The sequence below is a fragment of the Phyllostomus hastatus genome, unplaced genomic scaffold (genome assembly GCF_019186645.2).
Source record: "Phyllostomus hastatus isolate PE091 unplaced genomic scaffold, TTU_PhHast_1.1 phas_contig_159, whole genome shotgun sequence".
Classification (NCBI taxonomy): domain Eukaryota; kingdom Metazoa; phylum Chordata; class Mammalia; order Chiroptera; family Phyllostomidae; genus Phyllostomus; species Phyllostomus hastatus.
In genome coordinates this window covers 41,071,623-41,099,405 of record NW_025333640.1, presented here as the reverse complement: position 1 = coordinate 41,099,405, position 27,783 = coordinate 41,071,623, and the positions used below count along the sequence as shown (strand labels likewise).

Genomic DNA, 27,783 nt, shown 5'->3' with positions numbered 1-27,783 from the left:
GCAGACCCCCCTGGCGGGCTGCTGTCGGGCGGGCGGTAGTGATCTGAGCCCCTGGCAGGGGTCTGGTCTTTTCCCTCTGGCAGGGGCCAGGTGCTGGAGATGGAGGCCCGAGGGTCCTGCCGTGAGGTCCACCCGTGGGGGCTCCGTCAGCGTGCCGCGTGCCGCCCTCGGTGCCTGCCAGGCAGCGGCGACCCCCAGCACCCACTGCCGGCTGCCGACTCCTGCTGTGCCTGGGTGACTCCTCCTGTGGTGAGTGAGGCGTGTGGAGACCTGAGGGTGCAGCTGCGGCTAGGCCGGCTCTGGGGGTGCACTGGGAGTCAGGACTGGCGGTGCGAGAGGTGTGGGGACAGCACCCCCAGGAACGGCGTCTCCTCGAAGAGGCTCACAGGGCACCGGGGCAGGGGCAAGGCCCGGTCTCTCCCGGCACGTCCAGCAGCCGTGTGCACGCTGCGGTGGTGAGGCTTCGCAGTGCACATCGGCGCCTGGTCCCCAGGACCAGGCCCCCGGGACCAGCTCTGGGCAGGGCGGGGTGGCAGCGGGCCGTGGGGTCAGCGTGTGGTCTGAGACAGCCTCGGGGGACGGGCTGGGACCCGGAGGGCAGGGGAGCAGCTGAGGTCTGGGAGCGAGAGGGCAGCAGGGGGCCGGAGCCAGCGAGGGGGTCCGACAGGGGCAGCAGGGGAGGAGCTGGGGGCACCGGGCGGGTGTTTGGAGGCCGTCCTGGGGTGCAGCCGTGTGCCTGGGCGCCTCGTGGGCGCAGCTGGTGGAGGAGCAGAAGCAGGCGCATCCGGTGGGCGTGCTCAGTGTTTTCCCACGGGGGGGTGGCTCCTTTGTTCTAGTAAATTATCACGTTTTACTGTCACGTTTTAAAAATGTTGTCTTTTTTAAACTTATTTTTAAGTTATAGTTGATGTGCACTATTATGTTAGTTTCAGGTATGCAGCAGGGAGATGAGACCTTCATGTAAGGAACAAAGTGACCGCCCCAGTGAGTCCAGCGCCCCCCTGAGGTCAGGCGCAGGGATCGCAGCATTGTTGGCGCTGTTCCCCGCGACTGTTGTTGTAGCTGGCAATTCGTACTTCTTAGCGCCCTCCCCCTTTTCACCCCTCCCCCTCCCCCTCCCCCTCCGTCTGGCAGCCACCGATCCGTTCTCTGTGTCTGTGATTCCGTTTCTGTGTTGTTTGTTCACTTATGTTGGTCTTTAGACTCCACAGGTAAGCGTAACCATGTTGTGTTTGTCATGCTCTGAGAGATTTTAATAGCCATTATTGTTTAGGTAAAAAGGCGTAATTCAGGAGTTAGACAGGAGCGTGTAGGTGTTGACATTTGAAGGAATCTGAGTTGCAGGAAACAACGTCGGAACTGCTTTCAAGGCCTTCGGTGCACGAACATTTCGTCCCGACGGGAAGGAGGGCCAGCCACCCCAGGGAGGACGAGTGGAAGGCTGGGAGGAGACCCCCCAGCCCCGGGGCCCATGTCTGAGCCCAGGTCTGTGCCTTCAGAACGCGAGCCGTGCACCCCGGCCCGAACCGGAGGGCCACGTAATGGAACCCATACTTACAAGTGACTGAACTACACAGTTTTAGTACAACATCTGTGAAGACAACTAATAAAGGTGTCAACATCTTTACATTTTAATTTGTCACCACTTGTAGCTCTAGCTCAGGATGCTGAGATAAAGGACAGACCTTTTAAGAGTAATATGAAGGTACATTGGAGACATTGAAGAGAATGTGAGCACGCAGGTCTTACTCACGTAATCGTTTTGAACACAAGTAGTTGTAAATAAACACTGGTTAGAATCACAGTTCATGCATTGAAACTTTTTTGCTAAGTTTTTTTTTTTAATGTTTCAAATACCCATGCAGGTATCATAAGCTTTTCTTTCTTTTTTTATTTAAAGATTTTATTAATTTATTTATTTTTAGAGAGAGAAAGGAGGGAGAAAGAGAGAGAGAGAAACATCAATGTGCAGTTGCTGGGGTCCATGGCCTGCAACCCAGGAATGTACCCTGACTGGGAATCGAACTGGCGACCCTTTGGTTAGCCCACCAGCACTCAGTCCACTGAGCCACACCAGCCAGGGCAGAATCTTTGTTTTTAAACTCTATTAAGAATGGCCGTTTCATGTGGATAAAACGTATGTAGTCCCCTCATCACTTATTGTCCTTTATTACTACTTTTGCTTCCTTTTATTCATTATCTTATTCTGCCTACTTTCCCTCATTTTTTGTTTTAGTTCCAAAAGGAAGGAAAAAGCACCGTTAAAAAACCAGGAAGGTGGCCGCTGTGTCTCATCTGGGGAGCCAGGGCGCGGGAGCTGCACTGAGGGGGTTGTGAGCCAATGAGCTCCTCGCATCCTGGGCGTGTGAACAAGTCGTGATGTCAAACGCAACACAGGTGTTTGCTTTACACAGAGTTTACAAGGATCACATCTCCAGTTTAGCTTCGGTTCTACTTTTTAAACGTGTGGTTCTCCTTGGGGAGGCAGGCATGGCATCTCGAGGTCCAAGGGGCCGTTTCTTCGCGGAGGTTCTGGGCCTCAGCCGGGTGCCTCAGCCGGGTGTATGTCGGGTGACAGTGACCTGACAGGGTTGACGTGAGTGTCGGGAAGCAGCGGGTCCCTCCGAGACCCACTCAGCATCGGCTTCACTTGGCGCCTCGTTTTTCCGGCCCACCTTCCCAGGCTGCAGGCTCCTCGGGACAGGGCTGCTGGGTGTGCGCCAGCGAGAAGAACCAGCACCACTTTCAGGAGTCTGCTGTTATGTCAATTAAACCACCATACCTTTTAACTGCCCTCTGGTTTTAGTGTGCTCCTCAATTTCAGAGCATTTTCAAGATTGAACGCCCTGGGCCTAACATAATTGTTTAGTAATCTGATAAAAGACAGAGTAATTAGACATAACAGGCTAAACAGTTTTTACTTGCTTTTTTCTTTATAGTGATTTTCTTTTTGTGTGGCTTAGTTTTCGGGTTATTCCTAAATGTGGTTTTGAAATATTTCCTTCAGAACCTTCACCTATACGTTCTGGAGCCAATAAAATAAACTGAGAAATGTTTAACGCTCCTGATCAGAACTGAAACATGTTGTGGTAATATTCCACTACAGTAAAATGCAATAACGATCTTTGATTTAGACAGCTCACTAGTTATTAGCCTAATAATAAGAAATCTGGTAATTAAGTAGTTTTAAGGCCACAACTTTAACATCATTTATTTACCTACTAATTGTTTATTAAATACCTTTTAGTTCTTTACAAAAGGACACAATTTAATACCGATTATCAGGATGAAACTACTAATGGCTGAAGTATTAGCAGTATCAGGACTATACTCTGAAGTAAGAGCTTTCTGTATCACCAGAGTTTCCTCCTCCAGAAGGTTTACAGATTCAAGCGAGTGTCCTGAACGGAGCGTATCCCCCACAACTGCCTGAAAGGACGGAGAAGGTGAGGTTTTGGCCCCTGTGAACACAGAGGGAAGATCGTTACTGGTGCAGAGACACCCAGATCTAACCTGGAAAAGCCAAGATAGCACATTATTACTGCTAATAATTATTTAACAGGTATTTATTCTTTGTGCAAACCATTTTACAACATTCTACAGGCCATAGAAAGAAGGAAAAGATGGTTTCAACATGGTTTTTAGTCCAGTTACAGGTAGGTATTCAGAAGACGACCAGGGGCTCGCAGCCGCGGCAGGAGCAGCAGGTCCGTGACAGGGAACACTCGCGCGCCCGTGACGGGCGCCCACAGGTGTCCTGCAGGAGCTAAGACGGAAGGGGGTGCATTCAGGCTCTGCAGGGCGGGGGGATTTGTAAGGAAAATGTGTGGGGTGATTGCATCGGACAGGTGGGCATTTGAACAGGTGGAGACTCCCACGCAGAGGGTTTCTGAGGACCCCCAGGTCTGCAGTTCCCGTGGGTGCGAAGAAACGTCTGCTGCACCTGGGCGATGGGGACAGACGGGACGCCCTTTCGCAGACGGCCGTGAGCCCCTCCCTGACGTGCGTGGGATTCTCCTGTGCACCACGTCCTCCCCTGGACAGGTGTCCGGGGCCTCCGCTCAGCGCGTTTGGGTGTCGGCCGGTTGCTGCCTGCTCCCGAGGCCCCTCCGCATTTGGAGAGGAAATGGTGGCCCTGCCGTGTCCTCTGGAAGGAGTGAGGAGGGTTCAGCCTGGACCGTCTGGGCCTCATCCTGCCCACCACCCACAGGGTGTGCGACGCGGGCCAGCCCCTCAGGTCCCACTTCACCAGAGTGGGGGTGGCAGGAGCGTCACTGCACAGGGTTGTCGGGGGACTCAGCGAGCCTACAGGGGTGGGGCCTGGCCTGCAGTGCTACATGCCCCTGAGCTCCTTGTGTGGTCCCCCACATACATGCAGGAGCACCTACGTGTTTAAGTGCGTGAATAAGTATGTGAGCATAGATATAACATTTACTAGCACCCTTTGTGTACCTATACATCCCACACTCTTATGGATACGGGTGTGTGTGTGTGTGAGTATGTTGCCAAAGACTTTGCCGACATTTACAGATCTGTGAAGGGTGCCGGCAGCTGTCAGGACACTGGAATAATTACGTTTCATCACAGAACAGTCGCCGCTGAAGACAGTGTCACGTTTACCGAGTGACAGAGGCAAAGGCGAGACTAGAAGCCCTGAGACACCGGGGGAGAAGGGGCTGCGGAAAGACGTCCCATCAGGGACACTGTCAGTGTTGGCCTTGTACGCCGCACGGCGGTCCCCGCTCCTTCTCAGAGGCCCCCACGCAGCTCTGAGCCCCGGTCCGTCCTGAGCCTCCGGTCCCTCCGGTGCGGGAGACGCCTGCGGCAGCCCCTGGGGAGCAGGCTCCGGCTTCCTCCCCTGGGGATGCTCCGACGTCTCCTCGGTTTGGGGGAACTTTGCCATCTTTCGGCAACTACTTCTCTCCTAGTCGCACCTGCCTCGGTGACATGAGGCCCCTCCCTGTAAAAATAGGGGCTTTTTTCTTACCTGGTTTGCACTCGCCGTGCAAAGAGAAAACTCATTTCAACATGCATTATGTGTGCATTTAACTCACGTAGGAAGCAAAGGCTTTGATTTCTGTCTGTTTTCACGGTCTGTGGTAGTGAAAGGCCTGGTTCAAACTATTGCTATAGCTGCAGAGTCGCTGTTCAGGATGATAGGTGCTTGTCGTATGACACTGTTTCTGTGAGAGAGGGCCGGTGCCACTTGGGGAATGTTCTGTTGGCGCTGCCGAGGCCTGGGGAGAAAGCTCTCTCCTTTGAGGGGGGGGGGCGCCCACCTCCGTTGCTGCCGGATTCCTCTCGACCGCCTGTGCGCCCTCTGGTGGACGACGTCGGGCAGACAGTTCTGCGCTGACTTCCCTTTGCCCCTCGGGCCCTCTGGACCCAGCCCGGAGACCCCGGGCCTGAGGGGTTGCATGCTCCCCGCGCGCGTCCCGTGCTCCCGGCCCCACGCGGCTACGGCGGGGGACCCCCCCATCAGAGCAAACTGAGGGAGATACCATAGTCCGAGTGTTAATTATCCATCACTGAAGGCTGTAACGAAAAGGTCTGTGACGCTCACGAGACCTTTCACCTGACGTGGGCACGCCAGGATCTTTCTTCGGGGATGCGTGGGTGCATTTGCTCTGCTGTGAAGAACACGGTGGCAGGATTACAGCGGCTTCAGCACAGCCTTGTTTCTGAGCGTGCGAGGAGCCCTGTGGGAAGCGTGCACCGTTCTCCCACTTGGGCCGGCCGAGAAGCCCAGCTCCGGCTGCTCTGGGCCGCAGGCTGCCTTGTGGCCGCTGTTCTCCCCCGGCCCGTGTCTCCACGCGGCCGCGGCCGAGGCTGCACGTGCTGGGGGGCGTGTCCCGAGCCCCTGTGTCCGCTGCAGTGAAGGCAGCTGTACGGTGGGACTCAGGGTGGACACGGTGCTTGTGGGCCCGCCTCCTGGGGGCCGCGGGGCGTGCTCGTTCCCAGGAGGGCGCCCGGCCCCCGAGGAGCGGGTGTGGCCGCGTGTTAGAGCCAGAAGGGGGCTCCGGGCCGGTGGGGCCCGCCGTGACTCGGTGCAGAGGGGCCTGCGGGGTCCCGGCGACGTAGCGTGAGAATCCAGTCTCAGACACTACATGAAACCAGGTGTTTGTTTAACTTGAGTGATACAACAATTCCTTCTCAGAGTTGTTCAGGTTGAGAACGTCGGCTGAAAGTGTTCCCCCCTGCCACGCAGAGCTGGCGAGCTGTGATTCCGGCCGTGTTGTGTCTAGGGAGACGGATGTAAGTCCTCCCGAAAATGGGGTTGGGGTTTTTATTATGAAAACCAAATTTCACTTTCATTTGATGTGTGAGCCAGACGCTGCCCGCCAGCAATTCTCCGCTGAAGAATTCCCGTAGCGCAGACACATTCTGATGGGCCTCTTGTTCTCTTGCTGGTCTTCATTTGTCGGGGTGGGTTTTGTCCCACACGGCTCAGCAGTTGAAGAGACTGCCACGGGACTGTGGCGGGCTTGAGGAAGGAGAGCTGGCATCAGAGATACGAGCGGAAAGAGAGGGAAGCCCAGCCACGTCCCCCCGACTCCTGGGGACGTCCGCGTGTCCTGAGCTCGGGCGCTGTCCCACCGCTGCGCGAGCCCACGTGCTTCTCAGAGGTGCCGAGGCCGGGGGGCACGTCGGTCAGGGAGAAGAGTCCTGCTCCGCCACGCCGGGGAGCTTTGTGATAGAACACCCACGGGTGTGAGGGGCAGTCCGCGGGCCTCACCACAGAGGCGCATTTGCCTTATTTTTTCTCTTCGCAACTTGCTACAAAAAGTATTCACAATTCAAGCTTTCCTCTCCTTCCTGAAAACTCTCATTGAATGTGTTCCGTACTATTCAAAGTAGTGTTAAAATAATCACTTTACTCTGCTAGGTAACACAATAAAATTCGCTCTCAGTTTAGCATGGTTTTTGCTTGGCATTGCTGTAACATATTGTTTGTTTAAATATGTATTAGAGTTGGTTTTTTATGTGCTAGAAGTTTCTGTATTTCGCGTCATTGCTATTGTTATGAGGGAATGGGAATTTTTCCGTATTGTTATACAGGAAATGGGAAGTAGAGACCCAAGAAAACGTAGGTGAACACAGGGACATATGTGATTATTTTACTTATTCATCCAGAAAATAAATATTGGATTCTGATGATGAGCTGGGCATTGTTTTACATGCTGTTTGTCAACAGAGCTCTAAACAGATCAGGGTCACGTTTCTGGAAAGCGTGTCCTCTAGGGGGAGGAGACAAACGACACGGAAGTGGAACATGGAACATTCTGTCTCAATGGGGGCTAAGAACTATGGAGGGCGGCCCAGCAGGGAGAGGAGGGGTCTGGTCGTGTGGTTTCTGGCTGTGTCTCCCAGGAGAATGCAGCCACCTGAGGGGGGCGCTGTCCCATGTTCTGTCACCACGGCCGCCGGGTGCCGTCCCGTGTGGAACGTGACAAATGGCACCTGGATGAACTCACTGACTGGGTGATCCCTCAGCCTGGCCTGCCGGTCCCCAGCGGTCACGTTCGTCAGCTACGGCCGCCTGACGCGGCCACAGCGTGACCTGCATTTCGTTCCCTAGGGTGTCACAAGCACCCGCAACACCGGGAGTAGCGTTTAATAAATAGTTGTTGAATGAGTCCACAGTAATTCACAAGAGGAAGCAGTGAAGCCATTCATTCATGATCTAAGAGTTTTATTTGCTCCTTTTGGTAAGCGAGGCTGTCCCTGCCGACAACACATATTCTGGTCGCCGCCGGCAAACTCACGGCCTGTGTGCTCGAGAGTCCTGGGCAGAGAGCGCAGGGGGCCCAAACCCCGACGCCGGGTTCACGCACCCGGACGTCAAATGCAGACACGTGTCAGCTGTGCACTCGCTCAGCTGTCGGTGGCACGGTGCGCCCTTCATACTTAGGATTTTTAGGAAAGGCCTGGCCCACAGAGCTGTGACAGCCCCCCCCACCCCGTGTCCGGAGGGCGAGGAGGGGGGGCGTAAGAGCAGGTGGCCCGGGGTCTGGGGGCGGCCTGGCAGGCTGCTGCTGCAGCTGTTCTCACGGCCTCAGGGCACCAAGCGCTCTGTTTCTCAGCTGATAAAACACGTGTCCTTTCTCGTCCAAGACACCGAGCTGTGTCCACAGATGACTTTCTGGCCAAGCCGCTGTGACCCCTTTTCAACTCTGGGGGGGTTTCTTCTGTTACCGCCAGAGGCTCAGGGACGCGGGAGCGCCGTGCACACGGAAAAGCAGCCGGGTGGCTCCGGACAGGCCGCTGAGGGCCGGCCGCCGCCACGAGGCGGGGGGCCCCGGGGACAGGAGCCGGGTCTCGACAGTGTTCACCCGTTCGGGCGTTTTCCTCCCGGGCACCCCGGGGCTCCCAGCGACGGGGGCGCTGTGGTTCATTCACCGTTCACACACGATGGCTGTAGCAGACTGGCCCCGCCGGAGGGCGAGGCACAGACTCCTCGTAACCCCTGCCCCCCCAGCGCACGCGCGGGGGGCCGCTGCCCTCCACACGGCGACCAGCACCCGTTTCCGGGTAGAAAAGTGCGAGTCCCTTCACGTTCCTCGGCAGAGTGACAGCCCCGGGTGGAGGGCGTGAAATCACGTCATGTCACGTCATCCCCCCGGGCTCACACGTGAGCTGACGTTCATCATCCTAATGTGCCTCTTTGCTCCTTTTTGCTGTCTTGCCAGGGACTGCTAGAAGGGTTTGTATCTAACGAGCAACTTCCAGAGCCTGTTTTCCGTTTTGCCGAGTCCTGTGCACTGTGCTGCAGACGAGGGCTTTGCGCTGAAACAGGGCAGAAAAGGCCACAAAAAGTTCCCTCTATTAGAGATTTAAAGGGAAAACCAGGGTTTTAAAGCCATAAGGAAGCAGCCCGAGTGGCTAAGACACCATCTGTTGTACGTCCCCCCATCGTGTCCCTGTGCCACCGCTCGGGGCGGAAGCACTGACAACCCGCCTCTGGTTGTGAAGACTTAAACCTCCGGTTGGCACAAGACAACCTCAGGAAAGCGCACCGAGTCCTGCATAATGAGATGGAAACATATATTGTGAAAGTGGAGCGCTCACAGGGAAAGTGTTAATCACGTGGTTCATCTGGTTCAAAGTAACTCAGCGATGGTGACGGACCCTCCCGTTGGGCTGTGTAGACGGTGGGGGCGGCCCTGGGCGGTCTGGTCTGCGTGTGTCTGACCGTCGGTGCCTGCCCACCCTGTGTGCCTCAGCGTCACACGTGCAGCTCCCGTGACCTTCCCAGTGGCTGCGTGTCAGGACAGGGTCCTTCAGGGAAACTCTGGGGCCGCAGGGGCCACGCCACACGGCCCCCCTACACCACAGACCCCGCTGCTCGGACGCCCCTCCTGGGGTTGGCGGTGCCAGGCCCACGGGACCCGACCCAGTCCAGGGGTCCCCGTGTGTGAGAGCAGGGTTGTTATACACGTTTTACTAACGAGAACATTTTTCTCCGTTCAGTAGCCACGTGGAAACACCTACTTGTGAAAGTCCATGTTACGAGCCCTGGCTGGCGTGGCTCCGTGGACTGAGCGTGGGCTGCGAACCAAAGTGTCGCAGGTTCGATTCCCAGTCAGGGCACATGCCTGGGTTGCAGGCCACGGCCCCCAGCAACTGCACATGGATGTTTCTCTCTCTCTCTCTCCTTCCCTTCCCTCTCTAAAAATAAATAAATAAAATCTTAAAAAAAGCCCATGTTACTGTGTCATTAGCAAATCACACCTCAGTTGCCTATTTTAAAGATTTTTATTTGTTAAGATGAATAATATATTATCTCGAAGTTAGATCAGAAGAGCCACAGTGAATTTGCTGGTGCCATAAAATAAATCATTTTAACAATTAAGATACATAAATAAGATGTTTATGATAGAAACAATAAAGGTGTCTCTCAACACTGTTCAAATACAGAATTCCCCAGTAATTTGTATGGAATACATTCATCTCACTACATTCAAAATAATAATTGAACCATGATAATTACCATTTTTCCTGCATAATTTTCCTTTTATATTCTATGAATTCACACAGTGTAGCAGTAACCTACAGTATCACAGTGCTTGGTGATCTTGAAGATATGAAATGAAATTCTTCTAATGGTATGTAGAAAACAGAAATAATTAAAATCACTTGTATAGCATTTTATAAAAACAGAGTAACTAGTGTATTTTCTGTAAAAATAAATTACGTGGTTTGTGCCGAATTGTCGTCCAGGGAGGTGTTCAGCAGACAGGGACACTGGTGCTTCGGCCGCGTGGGGACGTTCTCACGGCTGTCCCTCCTGCGTGACGGGCAGGCTGCTCCACGGGAGAACACGCCGGTGCTCTGGAGGGCAGAGGCCACGGGGGGGGGGAGCGGTGGGCACACACAGTGTTCGCGGGAACACGTGGTTCTCGGGGTGGTCGTAAGGTGGGTCCACTTCGACTGTCCTCAAAGGCAGTTTTCCATCCGGCTGCCCGTCACTGCTGTCCCGCGAGCACGGCCACCGCGGGCAGGCGAGGGGCCCTGGGCGCTCGGCCCCCCACGGGCGCCCCGAGTGAGGCTGAGCCCAGGGTGGCCGTGGTGCCTGCTCTGAAGGCGCGAGGGAGGCAGACCTCCCCGGAGGGCGGCCGGGTGGCCCACGGGAGCCGTGGCCGTGGCCGTGTGGAGCCACGTTTGCTGTCTGGGTGGCAAACGGGTGACGGCCCGAGGACTGATCGCGGGGAGCAGCAGCAGGATGCCGGCGTCACCCCCGGGGAGCCCCCCGACCGCACGGGGGGCCCGCCCCTGCGGCCTGCGGTCTGCTCTTCATCTTCCTCTTCTTCTGCTGGCCCGGGGCCTTGTGTTTGCGCGGCCTCTGTGTCTTGCCTTCCTCTTTGTACCAGGGCCCCCAGACGCCCCCGTTGAGCTGGGGGTTGCTCCTGGGGTCCCCGGGCGGGTACCTGACGGGCACCGCGGTCTTGTTGAACCGGGACAGCCGGCGGAGCAGCTGCCGCACGACGCCGGGGTACCTGCCGGACAGGTCCACCCTCTCGTAGGGGTCGGCCGTGATGTTGAAGAGCCATACGCTCTGGCCGGCGGACAGGGTGACCCGTTCGCTGTGCCACCGGGTGGGGCCCAGGTTGCTGAAGGCCTGAGGGGGGACCCAGTCGCCGTAGCCGGGGTTGCCCGTGAGCAGCTTCCAGTGCCGCACCCGGATGGCCGACTGCACGGCCGTGTCCCAGATGCCGTAGCCCGCCGCCCAGGAGCCGTGCGGCGCCCGCGTGTACACGGGGTCGATGTTGTGCAGGATGTCCTCCCGGGGCGAGCGCAGGCCCTCGCTGAGCGCCTCCCAGACGTCGTAGCCGTCCAGGCGGGCGTCCTCGTCCACCTGCCCCTCGGCCAGCGCGACCAGCGTGGGGTACCAGTCGGTGATGTGCACCAGCTCCCTGCACACGGTGCCCCGGTTCTTCAGGAGGGGGCTGTGCACGAAGCCCACGGCCCGGACGCCCCCCTCCCAGTAGGTCCCTTTGCTGCCCCGCAGCGGCCAGTTGTTGCCCCCGGCAGCGGGCTGGCCGCCGTTGTCCGAGGAGTAGATGAGGACGCTGTTGTCGTAGAAGCCATGCGCCTTCAGGGCCAAGGTCACGTTGCGGACCGCCTCGTCCAGGCAGGACAGCATGGCGGCGTACCGGCGCCTGTGCACGTTGGCGATGGACCGGTAGCGCTCCAGGTACCGGCCGGGGGCCTGCAGCGGCGAGTGGACCGCCTGGAAGGCCAGGTACAGGAACAGCGGCTTCCGGGGGTCCTGGGAGGCCAGGATCTGCTGCGCCCTGCGCGTGTACATGTGCGTGGAGTACTCGCCCCGGTCGTGGCCCCAGGCCGCGCGGTCGTTCTCGTACAGGTCGTAGCCGCACACGCCGGGGCCGTCGCACTTGTAGTGCGTGTAGTAGTCGCCGCTGCCCAGCAGGGAGCCGAAGAAGGTGTCGAAGCCCCTCCTGGTGGGCATGCACTCGCGCCGGTAGAACCCCAGGTGCCACTTGCCCACCATGTGTGTGGAGTAGCCCAGCTCCTTCAGCTTCTGGGGCAGGCTGGCGTTGTCCAGGGGCAGGCAGCTGGGCTGCGTGGGCCGGATGACCGAGTGCTGCAGTCCGGTGTGTATCTGGTACCTGGGCGGGAGAGCAAGGGGCGCATCAGTGCGGGAAGGAGGTGTCCCCCCCAGAGCGCCAGCCCTCACGCCACGTGGCTGGGGTGAGCATTGAGTTCACCCCAGACACAGCACGGCCAGTTCTGCATTTCTGCCGTCCCCCGGGTCCGACCCTGACCAGCTTCACGCTCAACATTCGCGATGCACTTGACCATGGCCGTGAAATCTTCGGGAACTAAGGTTTCTCTGCCGTCTCACGGCGTTTTTAAGTTCTTGTAGCAGAATGTGCTGGAATCATCTTTAATGTTTCAGTTAATTGTATGACACAGAAAACTAATGTGATAAAGGAAAGCATAATCATTTCAGAGTATTATTTTTTAGAGTTACTATTTTTTTTCATCTAAGGAACTCACATTCGCTCCTAAATCATTTCCTGAAATTTATTTCAAGCTAATTCTGAAGTACTGAAACACATGCCAAAATTATACAAAAATCTCCTGTTTGACTGTCAAAAATATTATAATCAGCCCTCAACCCATTAGATCTGTCGAGGGAAAGGGAAGGTTTCTGACTCACATCATTGTTGAAACGACATTTTAACTTCCTAAATTTTCAGTTGCAGTGACATTCAGTCTCGTATCAGTTTCAGGTGCGTGGTGTTGGAACAATTTCAGAGGAAATGTGGTGCTACAAAGGGTTGCATTTCCCCCAAAACAGCAGGCAGTGAGCTCTTCCCCACAGTGTCTACTTAAAAAAAATTACACCCACAAAATAGTTTAAGAAAGTTGGTGACACTTTCCACACATCAAGATTAGGTGAACGCGGGGCTGGCGTTGCCCCCTCCCGGGGGTTCGTCACGGGGCTGCTTTCCCCCTGGGCGGTCATCACGTACGTGCGTGAGTTTCAGGTTGGGTCAGGATGTGCCCACCAGCTCACGACACTGTAAAATCTGTCAATTCTGTGGTTGTTGTGGAAGTTCAAAAGGACGTTTTAACTAGAAAATATGGAAATACTGAGAAAACGAAGGCTATAGACAGTGTCAGGGTAAACGTGAAAATGTTCCTGGAATCAAATTACACAGACTCAGACACGATTAAAAACAAATTCCTCCCCAAGCTGACTGAACCTGAGAGGCCGGCGTGTCACCGGTGGCTCGGGTGGGCAGCTCCGTTTATTTTTAAACGTCCAGCTGATAGTGCGGCCGCTGGGAGCTCCTTCCAGCCGCGCTTCCGGAGGGGCTGTGGGCAGGGGTGGGGGTTCGGGGCGCCCACCCTGCTGGCCAGGGAGCCGCCAGCGCCCGGTCATCGCAGGCGTGGGGGTGTCAAGGTTCCCACAGAAGCAAGCACGTCCTAATCCCTCTCAGCACCCAGTCAGGAGGTGTTGTAACTGTCACTACGTTCCGTCCAGGTCAGGCTCCAAAACATTCTCGGGGAAAACCACCAGTTTCTCACGGCACCAGACAGGTGGGCACCACCTGTGGGTGTAAACTGCGGGAGTTCAAGGGGGCGGCTGGGCCGGGCGTGGTGGGCGCGGGGCTGCCGGCCGGCTCCGTGTTTCTGTCTGCTCCGGAGCAGGACGGGTCCCTCCTGGAAGGCCTGGAACCAACCGCGGGAAGGTCTGGCAGCAGCTCCTGGCAGAAGAGGTATTTTTAGGGCAGCTTCTGCTTAACTGAGTTCAAGCCTCTTCGGCCAAAGGAGAGGGAGTTTGGGGCAGAATTGGGGGCCTGGGTTCGGGGTGTGGTTCTGGGGTCAGACAGGCCTGGGGGTGACGCTGTGCAGTGCCCCACCCCTGGCCCTCAGTGTCCCCATCCGTAACGACACACAGTGGGTGCTTGCGGCTCCGGACGAGCGCGCAGCGTGTGGTAAGGAGAGACATCCCGTAAGTGGCAGCGCGCACTGCCGTCTGCGGTCCTAGAATCCGGAATCACGTCGCTCCTGTGCCTGGCTCAAGTCTGATGGTCAGAGCCCTTCCTCCGTGTGCGTCACTGAGCTGGTCCTCACGACAAGGCGGGACACGGGTTCTTCACGCTCACGTCGTGGGCCGAGTGTGGAGGGATGGGGGGGCCCCGGGGCCGCCCCCGCCGGCCTGCCGACACCGACAAGCAGTTGCTGAGTGCAGGAAGGAGAGTGTGTGGGGGGCCGCACGGAGTGGGGCGGAGGGAACGACGACACACACCACGCCTTCAGGGAGGACCGTCTCCCCGGAGAGAGCGATGCTGAGGAAAGGCTGCCATTCCCTGTCGTGTAAACTTACGTAAAAGTGACATTCGGAGGAGTAAGTCTCAGAAAATTAGCTTCTGCCACTCAGATTGGTTCCTGATATGGGACCAGTTTCACCACGGCGATGAATTAAGTTAAAGAGACGTCGAGGTGCCACACCCATGGGAACAGCCACTGGGTCCCGTCAGGGAGTGTCGCTCCTGTTGGGGACGGACGGACGGCCGTCCACCTCGGGGGAGGGGGGGCGCACTGGACCACGGGAAAGGGGACGGAGCGAGCGGGCAATTCTGCGGTTGTGCCCACAAAGCCGTCGTCCTCACAGCTGCCCCGCACGCCCACAGGTGCTGACGGTGCCGCTGTCCGGGCCCTGCTGCACGGCTTCTCGGGCCCCCGTGCAGGCGTGGCTGCCCCTCAGCCCCTCCGGCTTCGGGGACACGGCAGGGATTCCCCCCGCATTTCTGTCTCTTCACGTCCAGCTGTGTGGAGCATGCGGCCTCCTCGGCCACACGTTTCTCAGGTCCTCAGTGAGGACCTGAGGCCCCTCTGTCCTACTCGCTCGACCTTCAGTATTACTGACAACGTCCCCTGACGCAGGCAAGCCAAAGGCCCCGGGGCGTGGTCCTTCCTGGCGAATCCAAGGCAGGTGGTGGCCGTCTCTGACCCCGTGAACCACCTGCTCAGTAGCCTCCATCCCCAGTCAAGTGCAGTGTTTTTTGTTTTTGTTTTTGTTTTTTAAATCAGGGCACCATAGTCAGTTAGCTGATCTTGCTTCTATAATGCAGACTTTTACATTTCCATATTCTGATACCTGTGCTTTTTAGGAGCCATCAGTGGCTGCTTTACATTTCTTCACGTTTGTGCTAACGCTGAAAACATGGCCTGTAGCTCGCTGCCCTTCAGGCCTCCTCCCCCAGGTCAGCAGAGCTTCCACGGAGGATTTGGGTGGGGGGGGGGCGGGGGGGCCGGGCGAGGTGGTGCTGACAGCAGCCACTAGAGGGCGACAGAGGGCTGGGAGATGGGTGGGGGATGCCCAGCGGACTGGCCCTTGGGGGAGAGGCTGGTCCCTCACACTTGTCTGAAATCCCAGCGTGGGTTCGGCCCGGTGGTCCGCATCAGCGCTCAGGGGCAGGGCCGCGCTGTGAGGGGGGCGCCCGTGCCAGAAACGGCCTTGACACTGGGACTTGGTGCTCTGCGTTGACGTCTGGATTCAAAGCTAAGAAGATCGGAATCAGCCACAACAGCTGCAGTTCATCGAGTGCCCACTGTATGTCCAGCAATAAACGGACAGTCTCTCTCCTCCTCGGAACCACCTTCTCCGTGACTCTGCCAAGTGACGGAGTCCCCACTGCACAAAGGGGAGCCCAGGTTTGACAGAAGCGATGAGGTCGCGGATGTCCAAGATGCACGGCCCACGAGGGAAGAAACTGCCTCAAGAAACGCGAGGGTCGGCGAGGCCCTGTGTCTGGGGGCGCGGGAGGCGCTCCGCAACAGGCTGAGTCAGTGCGTGCGTGCGGCTCTTCACGGCCTCCCTGCTCCGGGCTTGGTCGGCTTTCTCAGCAGCTGCCACCGGACACGTCGCCCCTGGAGGCTGCCAGGAGGGAGGCCCCTGGTTTCCCGCGGCCGACAGCCCCCTCGAGTTCCAAATACGTGTGTGCATCACGTGTCTCCCCGGGAACAACGCCCTCTCCCCCCTTCCCAGCATTGAGACATCGTCCTTAGGATTCATACTTTTCCTTGCAATGAAGACACAATGTTACCATAGCAGCATCTTCTGATCTTAGAAAATGCCATTTGGAAGGCGTATAAAATAGGTCTACATTTTAGGTTTATGGAACATAAATCCATAATTCATGTTATTTGTTTTTGTTCTCATCCATTATGAGGATATGGAATGTCAATACTCGCAAAGGACAATGAATGGAATGTTTATTTCAAATTCTGCCTCGAACAAAATACCTAGGAAGCCCTGTGTTTCAAAAAAAGACGGAAACGCCTCCCTTCAGCTCATTTAGAGTTAAAGACGGCGGCAGTTTGGTGGTCCACCTCCACCTCCCAAGGACGGAGGCCCCGTCCTTCCGCAGGCCCGTCTGACGCACGGGATTGGCTGGCAGGTGGGGCTCGACCTCAGCAGCTGCGCTGGGCGGCGACCCACCCGTGGCCCCCTTGCTGGAAATAGCGCGGGGCCCTTTACATTTGCGCTGTTTCTAAAACGCCACGGGCATTCTCACCAGAGCCGGGGGGGGCCAGAGGCTGGGCCTCTCGGAAGTGAGTCCGGTTTGCCGCGACGCCCCCGGGCGCCTCCGTGTGCCCTGCCCTGCCTCCTCCCGGCAGAGCTGTGCTGCTGTCCACCCTCCTCTCAGAGTCTCAGCGGTTTCGTTAGCACGTGTGAGCGCACCGCCTCTGTTTGCGAGTCTACGCCAGGTGGGCGAAGTTAATTACTGGGGAGGTCTGAGCTCCAGGTGCTTGGACCTGGGCAGCAAACAGTGGAGGGCAGAGCAGGGGCTGAGAGACAGGGACCCTGCCTGGCAGGGTCACCCGGTCCGAGGTGGCCCTGGGACAGGGGAGGCCCACACCCTGCCCCTCCCCCAGGTGTGCACCAAGGCCCATCTGAATAAGAGGGCAGGTGACTGTCACTCACATAGTAACTCAGGCAGTCAACCAGCTGCTTTTAGGTCTAATCCACTCTAACTCGTGGCACTCTAACGCAAAAATCAATCTGTTAGGACTGCAAAGCAAATAAGCAGTGTGTTTTATTGGGGAGTAAAATGTGAAATCAGCAGGCGCCAACCACTCATTTGAGAATGGCAACGGTCTTTGGCAACGAGGGTGAATTTGGTCCCACTGGGCAGGGGAGTTCCCAGTGTCTGTTTCCGGGACAGAACCTTGGAAACACGCCAGCCCCCCAGAGTAGAGCCCTCTCTGCTGCCGGGTCCGGACACGCCCCCGTGCGCGGCACGTGTGCTCACGGTTCGAAGGTAACATTGACTCGCAGAAGACCGAGAACGGCATGTGTGGGAGAACAAGTGAAACCCAGGCAGGGTCTCATCTGTAAGGGTTAACCCATCTTTCCGTCTCGGGACGTGAGGGCCGTCTGAACCCTGACGGGCGGAGAACCCGTGGGCCGGGCACACAGGCCCCCGAGACCGCCCTCGGGTGACCTTGGAGCTCGGGCCACACGCTCGGACGAGGGTGGCGCCCGGGGACGGGACAGCACCCCTCTGGCGTTCCAGACTCAGGAACGTGGAGGAGGATGTGAGATTGCAGGAGGTGCCTGAGATTCGGCATTTTTTTTCAAAGATTTTATTTATTTATTTTTAGAGGGAAGGGAGGGAGAAAGAGAGAGAGAGAAACATCAATGTGCGGTTGCTGGGGGCCGTGGCCTGCAACCCAGGCATGTGCCCTGACTGGGAATCGAACCTGCGACACTTTGGTTTGCAGCCCGTGCTCCATCCACTGAGCTGCGCCAGCCAGGGCAGATTCAGCATTTTTTAAGAAACGAAGACTTGGACAGTTTCTCTCAGGAAGGAGGACAGGGTGGGAGGCCAGGAGAGGCAGCCACGTGCCAGGAGGGGCGAAGGTCAGGTGAAAGGCCGCCCCCTCCTCTGGAGCCGAGAGGGGGTGGGAGGCTGAGCCTGCTTGAAGACTGGACTCGGGTCACAGCGGGCCGAGCGGGCGCAGCGGCAGGGGCGAGGAGGCCGCACGGGGTCAGGGTCAGGGTCAGGGTCAGGGTCAGGGTCAGGCTGGGCTGCGCAGAAGCGACGCGGCCTCGACCGACTCACACAACCTCCCCAAACGCCCACGTCCTCCGCAAAGTGACACTTGCTAAACTATTTCACGAGTATTTTTCGAGGTAATAAAAGTGTGTTTCCCCCAGGGCAGGTGTGAGGGTGAAACGGCCGGTGCTGGAAGAGGGATGGTGCCATTCTGGTGGTGACCTCCTTCCCCTCTGGCCGTCGGTGTGCGCCAGGGACGCTGTGGGCTGCGGCCGCCGAGTGACGAGGCCTCGTCCGGAGGACGCTGAGGTGCTGGGGGGGGGGTCAGGAGGGAGGGCCCAGAAGATCAGAGACAAAGGTCGCCTGTGCTGCAGAACACCTGGGGGAACCCCATCTCAGTGACGGGGCGCCACCGGAGATGTCGGATGTGCAGGATGGTGGAGGAGCGTTGGCACCAGCCCTGGTTACACCGAGTGAAGTGTGAACAGCGGTGGCGGCATTACCGCGAATTCCCACGGCTGCCGTGGGGCAGAGTGGGGAGACACCAACCTTGGAGGCACAAGCAGCTCCCCGCCCCAGCCCCTGCGGGGGGATGGGGCTCCAGGCGGAGACCTCTGACCTCTGGGGGGGTGTCTGGGTGAGACTTGCTGGTCCCCACCCTCTGCACCCGCGCACACTCCACCTTCAGAGCCGCCACTCAGGAGCGCCCCAGAATTCCCTGAACAGGGATCCACTTCAAAGGGTGTTTTTTTTTAAAAAGTGTCATCTAAAATTAGGGACTTTGACTCTAGAGGTGCCTGCAGCTTACTTGATTACGATTCTACTGCCGGAAAAGTCCACACAGTCAGACAGGGGGAGGCGGCCCTGGGCCGAGTGGTCTCGTCCACTGGGCTGTTCTTTCTGAGGGGGACCTGCGAGGCCTGGGAGCCAGGTTTCCACCTGTGTCCACCTGTGTCCACCTGTGTCCACTTCCCAACGTCGCAGTAAGGCTCGGGAAAAACTCCCATTCCTCCCAAACGTCTAACCACAACACCTGCCTTTTTCTAAGTGTGTCTGTGTTAACCAAACTCTTGTGAATGCAGTAAGTGAACCGGCAGTCACTGACACTCACTGAGTGCCCCCTGGGCGGGGAACCCCGCTGCAGGCCAGGCCTGGGGGGCGGGGGAGATGGGGGTGGGCGGCAGCACGCAGGCTTGGAGGCTCACCGTGTGCGGCCGGGGTGTGCGCACACGTGTCTGTGCATGGAACAGTCCCTCCTGCCCCCGTGAGAGCGGCGGACACACTGCCGTGGCTTTGTCAGGGCTTTCGACACCAGATGCTTGTTAATCGAGACCTTCGCATCTAAAAGCTGTGCTCTGAAGACCCCAGGGAGATGCACACACCCCCCACCCGTGGAGCGCCCTGCAGTCCACAGAGCAGGCCCACGGAGCACCTCCGTCCTGGACCACGCCGGCCCCAGAGCCCCTGGCCGTGTGCCCGGCCACACACGGCGCAGCCGCAGGGGTTAGGGACACGCAGTCAGGAGGCCTGTCTCCAGAAAGAGGCTGCCATTGCCATCTCGTGGGGGACCGTCCGGGAAAATCCCATCATGCCCTGCAGCCCATTTGGTTGAGCCTTTGTCACAAGTCCCACCTTCCTGATGCCTGTCCCTCGGATCCTGATCTGCCTGCATCCTGCTCCGCTCCGACTCGGCCCCTGTCCCCCACAACTCCCTAACGGTCGCCAGCGAGCTTCCTGCCAGGAAAGTCTGCCGTCAGCAAAATCCTCAGGACCCGTGTCTCTCCTGGGCGTTCCCGCCCCACTCCCGCTCCAGCTGGTCGCTGGCCACAAGGACCCAGTCAGCGGCCCCCTGGCCACAGAGCCGGACGCAGGGACGCCGTCCTCCTGGCTCCCCACGGGCCCTTCCAGACGGAGGAGGGAGGCCCCACCCCCTCCTCTCAGCTCCCGTCTCCCTTTCCTCTCGGCTGGAGGCCCTCACCCGCCGCCACCTGTCACAGATGGTGCCAGATGGCGCTCGGACCTCGCCGCCGCACGGCCCCTCTCTGTCCTGAGGGACGGGAGCTGCCAGAGACGGCCCCTGCGCTCACCAGAGCACCGTCGCCGCCCTTTCCAAAGCCCGCACGACCTCCACACCTCAGGTCCCCAGCGTCCACTCCCTCATAACCATTGTCCGTCCTTCCAGCACCCAACGCCACTGGCGTGTGCTCGCTTCAGCCCCGTCCAGACCGCTGCCCCTGGACTCGGGCCCTTTCTGGAGGACACAGACCCTTCGGTCCCCTTTCCTGGCCACGGTCAGAGCCCACGGTCCCATCTGTCCACCTGGCAGGCCCCGAAGCCAGCGCAGCCCACCTCCTCCGTGGGCTCCTGTGCACACGCGCCTGAGCCCAGCGTGGGAGAGTGAACGTGAGGGAATGAAGGTGGTGGCCCGGCTCTGCCTGCACGTAGGGTCACCGCCTCGGGGCCTCGTGCCGCCGCCCCGAGCCTCAGCAGAAGGGCCTGCCGGATGCACCCCCCGCCGTTTGGGAGCAGGGGCTTGCCCTCCCTCCCTGCCTGCGGACCTCGGCCCCTCGCGGTTTCCCGGGAAAGTGGGACCACTCAGGAGGGGACGACCCCACGTCTCCCACACCACGTCTGTCCACCTGTGTCCCCTGTACGTCCACACCCGCCCTCCTCCCAAGGCCGGCCTGAAGGCGAGCAAGGGGACAGCCTGCTTTCCAGCGTCGGTTCAGAGACTGCGGTGTCGGCACAAGGGCAGACAAACAGACAGACAGACAGAGACCAACGGAACAGCAGGAGGCCAGGCAGGGACCCCCCCCACCCCCTGCACACCCGTCTCACACGCGAGGAGGGCCGTGCCCAGGGAAGTGGAGGAAGCACGTCTCTCCCACGCACAGTGGGGGTCAAAGGGGCAAACACATGGGAACCCACAGGCTCGAACCCCGACTTCTATCACACTAGAAACTAACCCAGATGCATTACAGATGGAAGAATGTAAAGATGAAATGGTGTGACTGTTACAAAAAAAGACCCTTGTCATGAACTTGGTTTCGTCAAGGACATCTTAAATAGGACATCAAGGGAGAAAGGCTAGAAACACAACTACAAGAAAATGAAAACCTCTGGCCACCGGAAGTCACTGGTAAGAGAGTGGACAAGCCAGTGCAGGCGGGGGGGCGGGGGGGCGCTGTGGAGCCCGTGTCCAGGGCCGGAGCGGGCCCCGCGCACGACGGCGGCCACAGACCGGCGAGGAGAAGTGTCCTGGGGCACACGTGACCCAAAGACTGCATTCTGCATGCAGCACGCCGGAACATACGTTTTGTATGACAAACACGGGTACAATAAAAAAGAAACTTCAAAATCAGATTCAATTTTCCTGATAATTAAATGAGTATAAAGTGATAAAAAAAGGAGAAATACAATTTGGAAATATATACACCAAAATGTTAACGCCAGTGAGTTCTATCAAAAAACAGGTATAACTTTGATTCGTTCACCCCCAGCGGTCCTTGCTGTGTTGGCTGCTGTCATTTTTTTATTTGATGCAGGGGTGTCCGAATTTTGGCATCTCTGGACCACCCTGGAAGAAGAATTGTCATGGGCCACACATTGAGTGCACAATCGCTAATGAAAACTGACGAGCAAAAAAAAAAGCCTTTAAGTAAAGTTACAATTTTGTGTGGCGCCGCATTCACAGGCACCCTGGGCCGCATGCGCCCGAGGGCTGTAGGCAGGACACCCTGTGGGAAAAGAGGTCAGAGCCCCTAACGAAATAATCAGGTGCTGCTCGTTTTAAACATCCCTTGAGGCATGCTGGCTGACAGTCACTGACCTGCTGGGAGAAGAGATACCTCTTAAAGGGGCCGTCCAAGTAACCCACAGGAGCGTGAAAAGGTGCTCAGATCCACCGGTCACTAGGGGAGTGCAGTGTTAGGCCCCAGGGGCGCACCGGCACACAGCCAGAGTGGCGAGGTGCAGGCGACACGGCCAGGGGTGGACGGATGCGCCGCGGCTGGGACTCTCACGTGTGCTGGTGGCAGCGTGGACGGCTGGGCCACTTTCAGTGACCGATGGCCTTGTCTACGAAGACTCCCAGTCACCCAGCCACCCACTTCCTGACAGATAGTCAAGTGTGCACGCGTGTTCATCCAAACATACGTGCAAGCATGTCTGGGGTCACACTGTTTGTAGGGGCCCGACACTGGAAACAGTTCATGCCAGTCGGCAGGGGAGTGGGCTCGCGAGCCGCAGTGCGTCGGCACCAGGCCGCGCGTGCGGCAGCGAGAGAGGGAGGGAGGCGCGTCTCCGGGCAGCGACGCGGGGAAGGTCCACCAGCACAGTGTGGAGGGGGGGGTGGGCACGAGAGCACCCTCCCTGTGATCCCACGGAGACAGCGCTCAGCCGCCAGCAAAGTCAGTCTCGGGCGCCAGAAGCTGGGAGGGCCAGGGGCTGTTTTAGGACTGAATGAATTCAGAGCATGTCCTACTGCAAATGCACATTATTTGAGTTACCTTTGCTTTTGTTAAAAACGATCGCCATGGTATTTCAAGTGGGAAAGCTAACAACAAAATAGTTAAAGCAAAATTATTGCCCAAGATATAAATTTAGTTCAGATTGCCAATCTTTTCTACTAAAATGTCTGCATAAAATGGGTCTAAGTTTTGCAAAACTTAAGATTCTCTTTTGAAGCCTTTGCTACTTTTTACAGTTTTTCAGATGAAGACCACTCCTGTCTTCATCTGAAAAAGCGAAAAAGTGAGAATATTACTTTGACATGAATCCAACATAAGCAGCCGCTTTCTCCGTCAACCCTTACGTCCCGAGGCTGACTGATGCGCACAGTGCTGTTTCTCAAAGTTGGGCACGCGGAACCCCTGCACTGGACCCTGGTGCCACACCCGTGCAAAACAGGGGTGGCAGCAGCAGTGCCCCAGAGAGTTGTTCTGGAGAAGAAATGAGATCAAAATGCATCATCCAGGGACACGGTAACTGCTTGGCAGGTGCTGACATTGAACACGAATGACCTTCATTTACATTAAGGGGGTTATTAGAATAACCTGACATGCTTGTTACATGACTATTGATTTCCAGGCCCGACCCCAGAACCCGGAAAGGGCATCATGGCTTGGGCCGGGAAATCTGCATTGTAACTAGCACTTTGGCTGATGCGTTTCGTGCACATGAACTTGAGAACCGCCGTGCAGAGATCAGGGCACACTTGTTTGCCCCTTGAGGCCCCATAGAGGGGTGGGCACACGAGGGGGGGGGCTTGCATCAGACAGGCTGACGAGCTCAGTGCTGCCAGGTGAGAGTCTGCCAGGTGAGATTACTCCAGAATCCGGGACTTGCCTCAGCGCTGCGCAGCAGGAGGGGTGGGTTTGCGTATGGACTCCAGCAGAGCGTAAAGGGAGGGCCGTCTTGTTAACAGCACCAAAAGCAGCTCAACTTCAACCTCTCAAACTCTTTCTTTGAGGCATCTCATATTCCACATAATTTAGGTTTTCCTTTAAAATAATCCAGCCTGTTTAGGTTTTTAGGGCTCCTGTTCTTCCTCCTTCTGTCTTTTTTTTTTCACATTACAGGACCCAGAACGCACAGACACGTCCCCGTGGGGAGGATGAGTGGGGGCATTCTCCGGGCTCTGGAGGCCCAGAACTGGGTTCCGGAACCACTCCCTTCCTTACGTCCGTGTTCCACCCTCTACAGGGAAGTCCAGCAGCCTGTCAAGTGCCGAGGTCCCTAACTGTGCAGGTCAGGCAGAGTCTCCAGGCACCGCACCGGCGCACCACCTGCTGCACTGAGGAGAGGTTTCAGGGGGATAAATCTCGCCAGGAGAGGCTCAGCTGCACTGAAAAGACGGGAGAGTCAACCTCTGTCGTCAGAGAAACATTAGGAATTTTTTCCAGCTTCTTTCCTGTTCCATGTAAACATTAGAAGAGAAACCTAGATAGTGGGTTGGCCAAAAAGTCTGTTTAGTTTTTCCCGTAAAATAAAAGACATATTTTTCATTTTCACCAGTAACTCTACCGCTTTGGATATTTTGTGTATGTTGGCTATCTCTCGCACGGTAGAACATGGATTGTTCTCAATTAATGTCTTGATTGGGTCGCTGTCAACCTCACCTGGTCCACCCGACTGTGGAGCATCGTTGGCCAGTGAGAAAGCTCCAGCACGAAACTTCACAAACCACATCCGACACGTTCAGTCAGCCACAGTACCTCTGCACAGGTCTGTTTTGTATTTCAGTTGCGTTTTTACCTTTCTTGATACAATAAAGCATGCTATTCCAAAAATGTTGCGTTATCTTCTTCCATTCTGAATATTAAAATGGCTGCACGAATAGTCACCCATTTTGGTAAGTTTTTTTAAATGCATGCTGGTGTGACAGCTGCCACAATACAATCTCACAACATTTTTTTTTTTTGAATGAAGTTAAAGACAACTTACAACGCACAGAGCCAGCTTACAGGAAAACCGAATGAACTTTTTGGCCACCCCAATAGTTTGTCAGTGCAGGATACCAGTAGGAACTACATTTTGTGTGGTTAAAAGCCAGAAAGATAAATTCCTAGCATTCAGCTGCATATTGCTCAAGTACTGTTGGTTGTCTGAGTAAATGTAAATTCTATGGTTGGCTGGAGAGGTCCAGTGAGCCTGTGTGACTCATTTATTTCATAACCCCAATATGAGCGGTTGGTCTTCGGCACGACAACTTGACCTCCAGGCCGCCAGATGGACTCGCCACTTCCTGGCCAGCAGTAATCGTCTTTACAAACATCAAATGCCGCGGACTCTCCGCCACAGTTAACCTTTAACACGAGCCTGTGGTGCAGTGAGGCTCCTGTCTCCTTCTCGAGAGAGGAAAGGGTGTTGTTTCTCTTTCTGCTCTGGCAGCCACGCTGAATCCTGACCGTTGGCCGAGCAGTGGAAACCACGCCGTAAAGCAGAAGTGTCTGCGAGACGGAGACGCCTACAACACGGTCTTTATTTTTCCAGCGGGCACCGGCGGCCCTCGTGGGGCCCAGGCCCAAGAACAACTTCACTGACGCCGATGTCACACAAGACACGCGAGAGCCCGGGGGCCCCCTCCGCCCCGTCCGGCGGCGGCCCGGCCTCTGGCCCTGGGTCTCAGGGCGCCTCCGCTCCGGGGCTGAACTGGGACTTCCACATCCATTAGGACGATGTGAAAACTTTCCTTAAGCCTCCTAATAATCTTACTTTTCTTAGAGTTCGTTACTCAGAAAATCCCCAGGCCCGAGAGGAGCAGAGAAAATTCACAGGAGGCTGGACTCCCACTGAGCCTTCGCAGTGACTGCCCTTGTGTTTTGAGAACTGCTTTGGTCACTGGCCATGGACCTCATTAGGTTCCTGTCCAAGGGAACTCCTGGTCAGAGTTCACGGGGCCTTCCAGTCCGCAGTCCCCTCCCTCTGTGATGGCCTGTGGCCTTGGTCATTCAGCTCTAGACACCAGGGATCGCAGAAAAATGCTGGCCTGCCTTTCCTGTCATCGATGGTGACTGCGAATTCCCGTGTGACTTGGGGCACCCAGTCTGAGCCAAACTGGACCCGGGAAAGGAGACCACTTCCGGGCAGCCTGGTGGGTGGGTGGGAGCAGGCTCCGGACCAGTGCCTGGGTGGGCGGGGTCGTTAACACTCACCCTGACGCAATACCTCCCTCACCCACGCATTCCTGCGCTCCTTGGTTCATTCATTCACACGTTCACTCACTCACTCGCATTCAGCCGGTTGTTCCCCACTTTCTGCTGCTCCCCTAAATCAGGAGCCGGATCTGAGTCAAAGGCTTAAGGTTTCTCTAAGGAATAAACACAGGAAGCAGTAGCACTTACTTTCCGGTAATAAGCTGACTCCTGGACGGTGTGCAGATAGGCTGGACATAGTAGTTCTCGAGTTTCACCCCTTCGGCGGCAAGCCTGTCCAGGGTGGGGGTCCGGATCTCCGAGCCGTGGTAGCCCACGTCCCTAAAGCCCTGGTCGTCAGCGAGGATGAAGATGAGGTGCGGCGGGGAGCTGGCGGGGGGGCCGGGCCGTGGTCCCTGCTCAGCTCCCCGGTCCTCCTCTCGGCCTCGGGCCCAGCACGGGTAGCCACAGAGGAGGAGGCTGAGGACCCAGAGGCCCGCCAGAGCGCGCATGGCCTGTGCCCTTCGGACCCCCGGCCACACGCAGACCCCTGGGGCCATGCACGCCGGTCCCTGCCGGGCCGCCGCGCCCCCAGGCGCACATGCATGCAGGCGGGGGAGGCCCACGCTGCTCCGCCGTGTCCGCGGCTAGCGACCCAGATCGCCTATCAGTGGTGGCTCCTGGGCATGGGGGGCGGGGGAGCCGCCCTCTCCATCACCTGCCCGTCTGTCCTCCTGGAGCAGGCAGCCTCCTCACTGTCACCCTCGCTCGCTGCCCGGAAGTCCTCAGGAAAACCTCCAGGAAGGGACGGAGCATCGCCCTGCGCGGCTCTGTGTGCCTGAGCCCTGGACCTGGGGCGAGGCTCTTGGGGCGCGTGGACAGAGGGGGCCCCCACCTGGAGAGATGTCACCTGGCTCTTCCCCTGGCAGGTGAGGTGCTGCCCCGGTGGCTGCGCGCGCACACGGGTCACTCCAGAGTCCCGCGTTCCTTCTCTGGGCCCCTCCAACACCGGCCCATCTCCGTCCTGCCCGGGGCTGGGAGCAGGGGGAAGCCGGTTTCCTGACGGCCGCAGGGCCCACCTGGTCCTCAGCGAAGGTGCGGCCCGGCCGCTGGCTCCTCGGGGCGCCCCGGGTCCTGGTCCCGCAGAGCCCTGGAGCCTGGGCTGTGGCTGCACAGGATCGGTCCGCCCCGGGCTGGGTCCCCTCCACCCCCACTCAGTGAATGAATCACCGTCGGCGCCGCAGCTCCAGCTGCGGGTGGGGGGAGCCGGGGCGCTGCTGCCACTTCCTCCCCAAGGGAGGGGGGAGGGGGCGGGCGCTTGGGCGCTGTCCGGGCTCTGGGAGCGCAGGGCCCTGCCGCCCCAGTCCCGGCTCCGGCGGGGACAGAAGAGTCGTATAAACTAGGGTTCCCTGGTCCTCTCTGGCTTCCTTTACTCCTCCGCTCCCCCACCCCTCCTCGGAACGGATTTGGGCCGGATCCCGTGTCCCGGGCAGGGGGCAGCCCCGCTCCTTCCTGGTGGCGGCTGCCCACCTGCTGGGATGCCTGGTGCCCTCCCCCCCCACTCCCCCGCACCCCCCCCACTCCCCGCACCCCCCCCACTCCCGAGTCCGCGCCCGCCTGCGGGAGCGGGAGCAAACCGGCCCGCGCCGCCGGCCTGCTGGCCTGGAACCGCGGGGGACGCACTTCATGCCTCCGCGCGCGCGGGGCCGCCAGCAGCCGCCGCCCGAGACCGGTTTTCCGTCTGCAGATTTCCTCGGCAGTTCCTCGTCCAGGACCGCCTGCGGGGCGGCCCCTGAAACCCCGCGTTCTCCCAACTGCCTGAGCGTAAATCTGAGTTTCGTGGAGCCATTTAGTTTTAATCCCTTCCTGCGGCTGAAGTTCCCAGTACGTTTCCAAGCAGAGCGTCGGTGAGCAGAAACCCACTCCCGCTCGGCGCTTGCAGAGGGCCCCCCCCACCACCGTGAGCGGACTCTGCTGGGGGGGCGGGGGGCGGGCGGAGGCTGCCTTCTCCTTGAGGCCTCCTGGGCTGGCTGCCCATGCACGTGGGGTCTCAGGAGACCCGAGTGGAACCCCGATCACGGGACTCTCCGAGTTAAGTCCGCAGACAG

At 57.8% G+C, this 27,783-nt stretch overlaps 1 protein-coding gene across 1 annotated transcript; it reads right to left on the bottom strand.

The window, feature by feature from the left end:
• Nucleotides 1-9,737: 9,737 nt before the first annotated feature.
• ARSJ (arylsulfatase family member J) lies at nucleotides 9,738-27,196 on the bottom strand. Its single transcript, XM_045831260.1, has 2 exons — nucleotides 25,886-27,196; nucleotides 9,738-12,131 (listed from the first exon to the last, which is right to left on the bottom strand). Exons 1-2 carry the CDS (start codon nucleotides 26,233-26,235, stop codon nucleotides 10,733-10,735), a joined length of 1,749 nt encoding a protein of 582 aa, XP_045687216.1. The 5' UTR covers nucleotides 26,236-27,196; the 3' UTR covers nucleotides 9,738-10,732.
• Between the last annotated feature and the right edge of the window lie 587 nt (nucleotides 27,197-27,783).

Bases quoted from the DNA above. Each gene is read 5' to 3' on its own strand.
- ARSJ (XM_045831260.1), bottom strand. From the start codon at position 26,235: ATGGCCCCAGGGGTCTGCGTGTGGCCGGGGGTCCGAAGGGCACAGGCC. The intron at 12,132-25,885 runs GTAAGTGCTACT...TCTCCCGCCCAG, and splicing joins AGTCAGCTTATTACCGGAAA to GTACCAGATACACACCGGAC.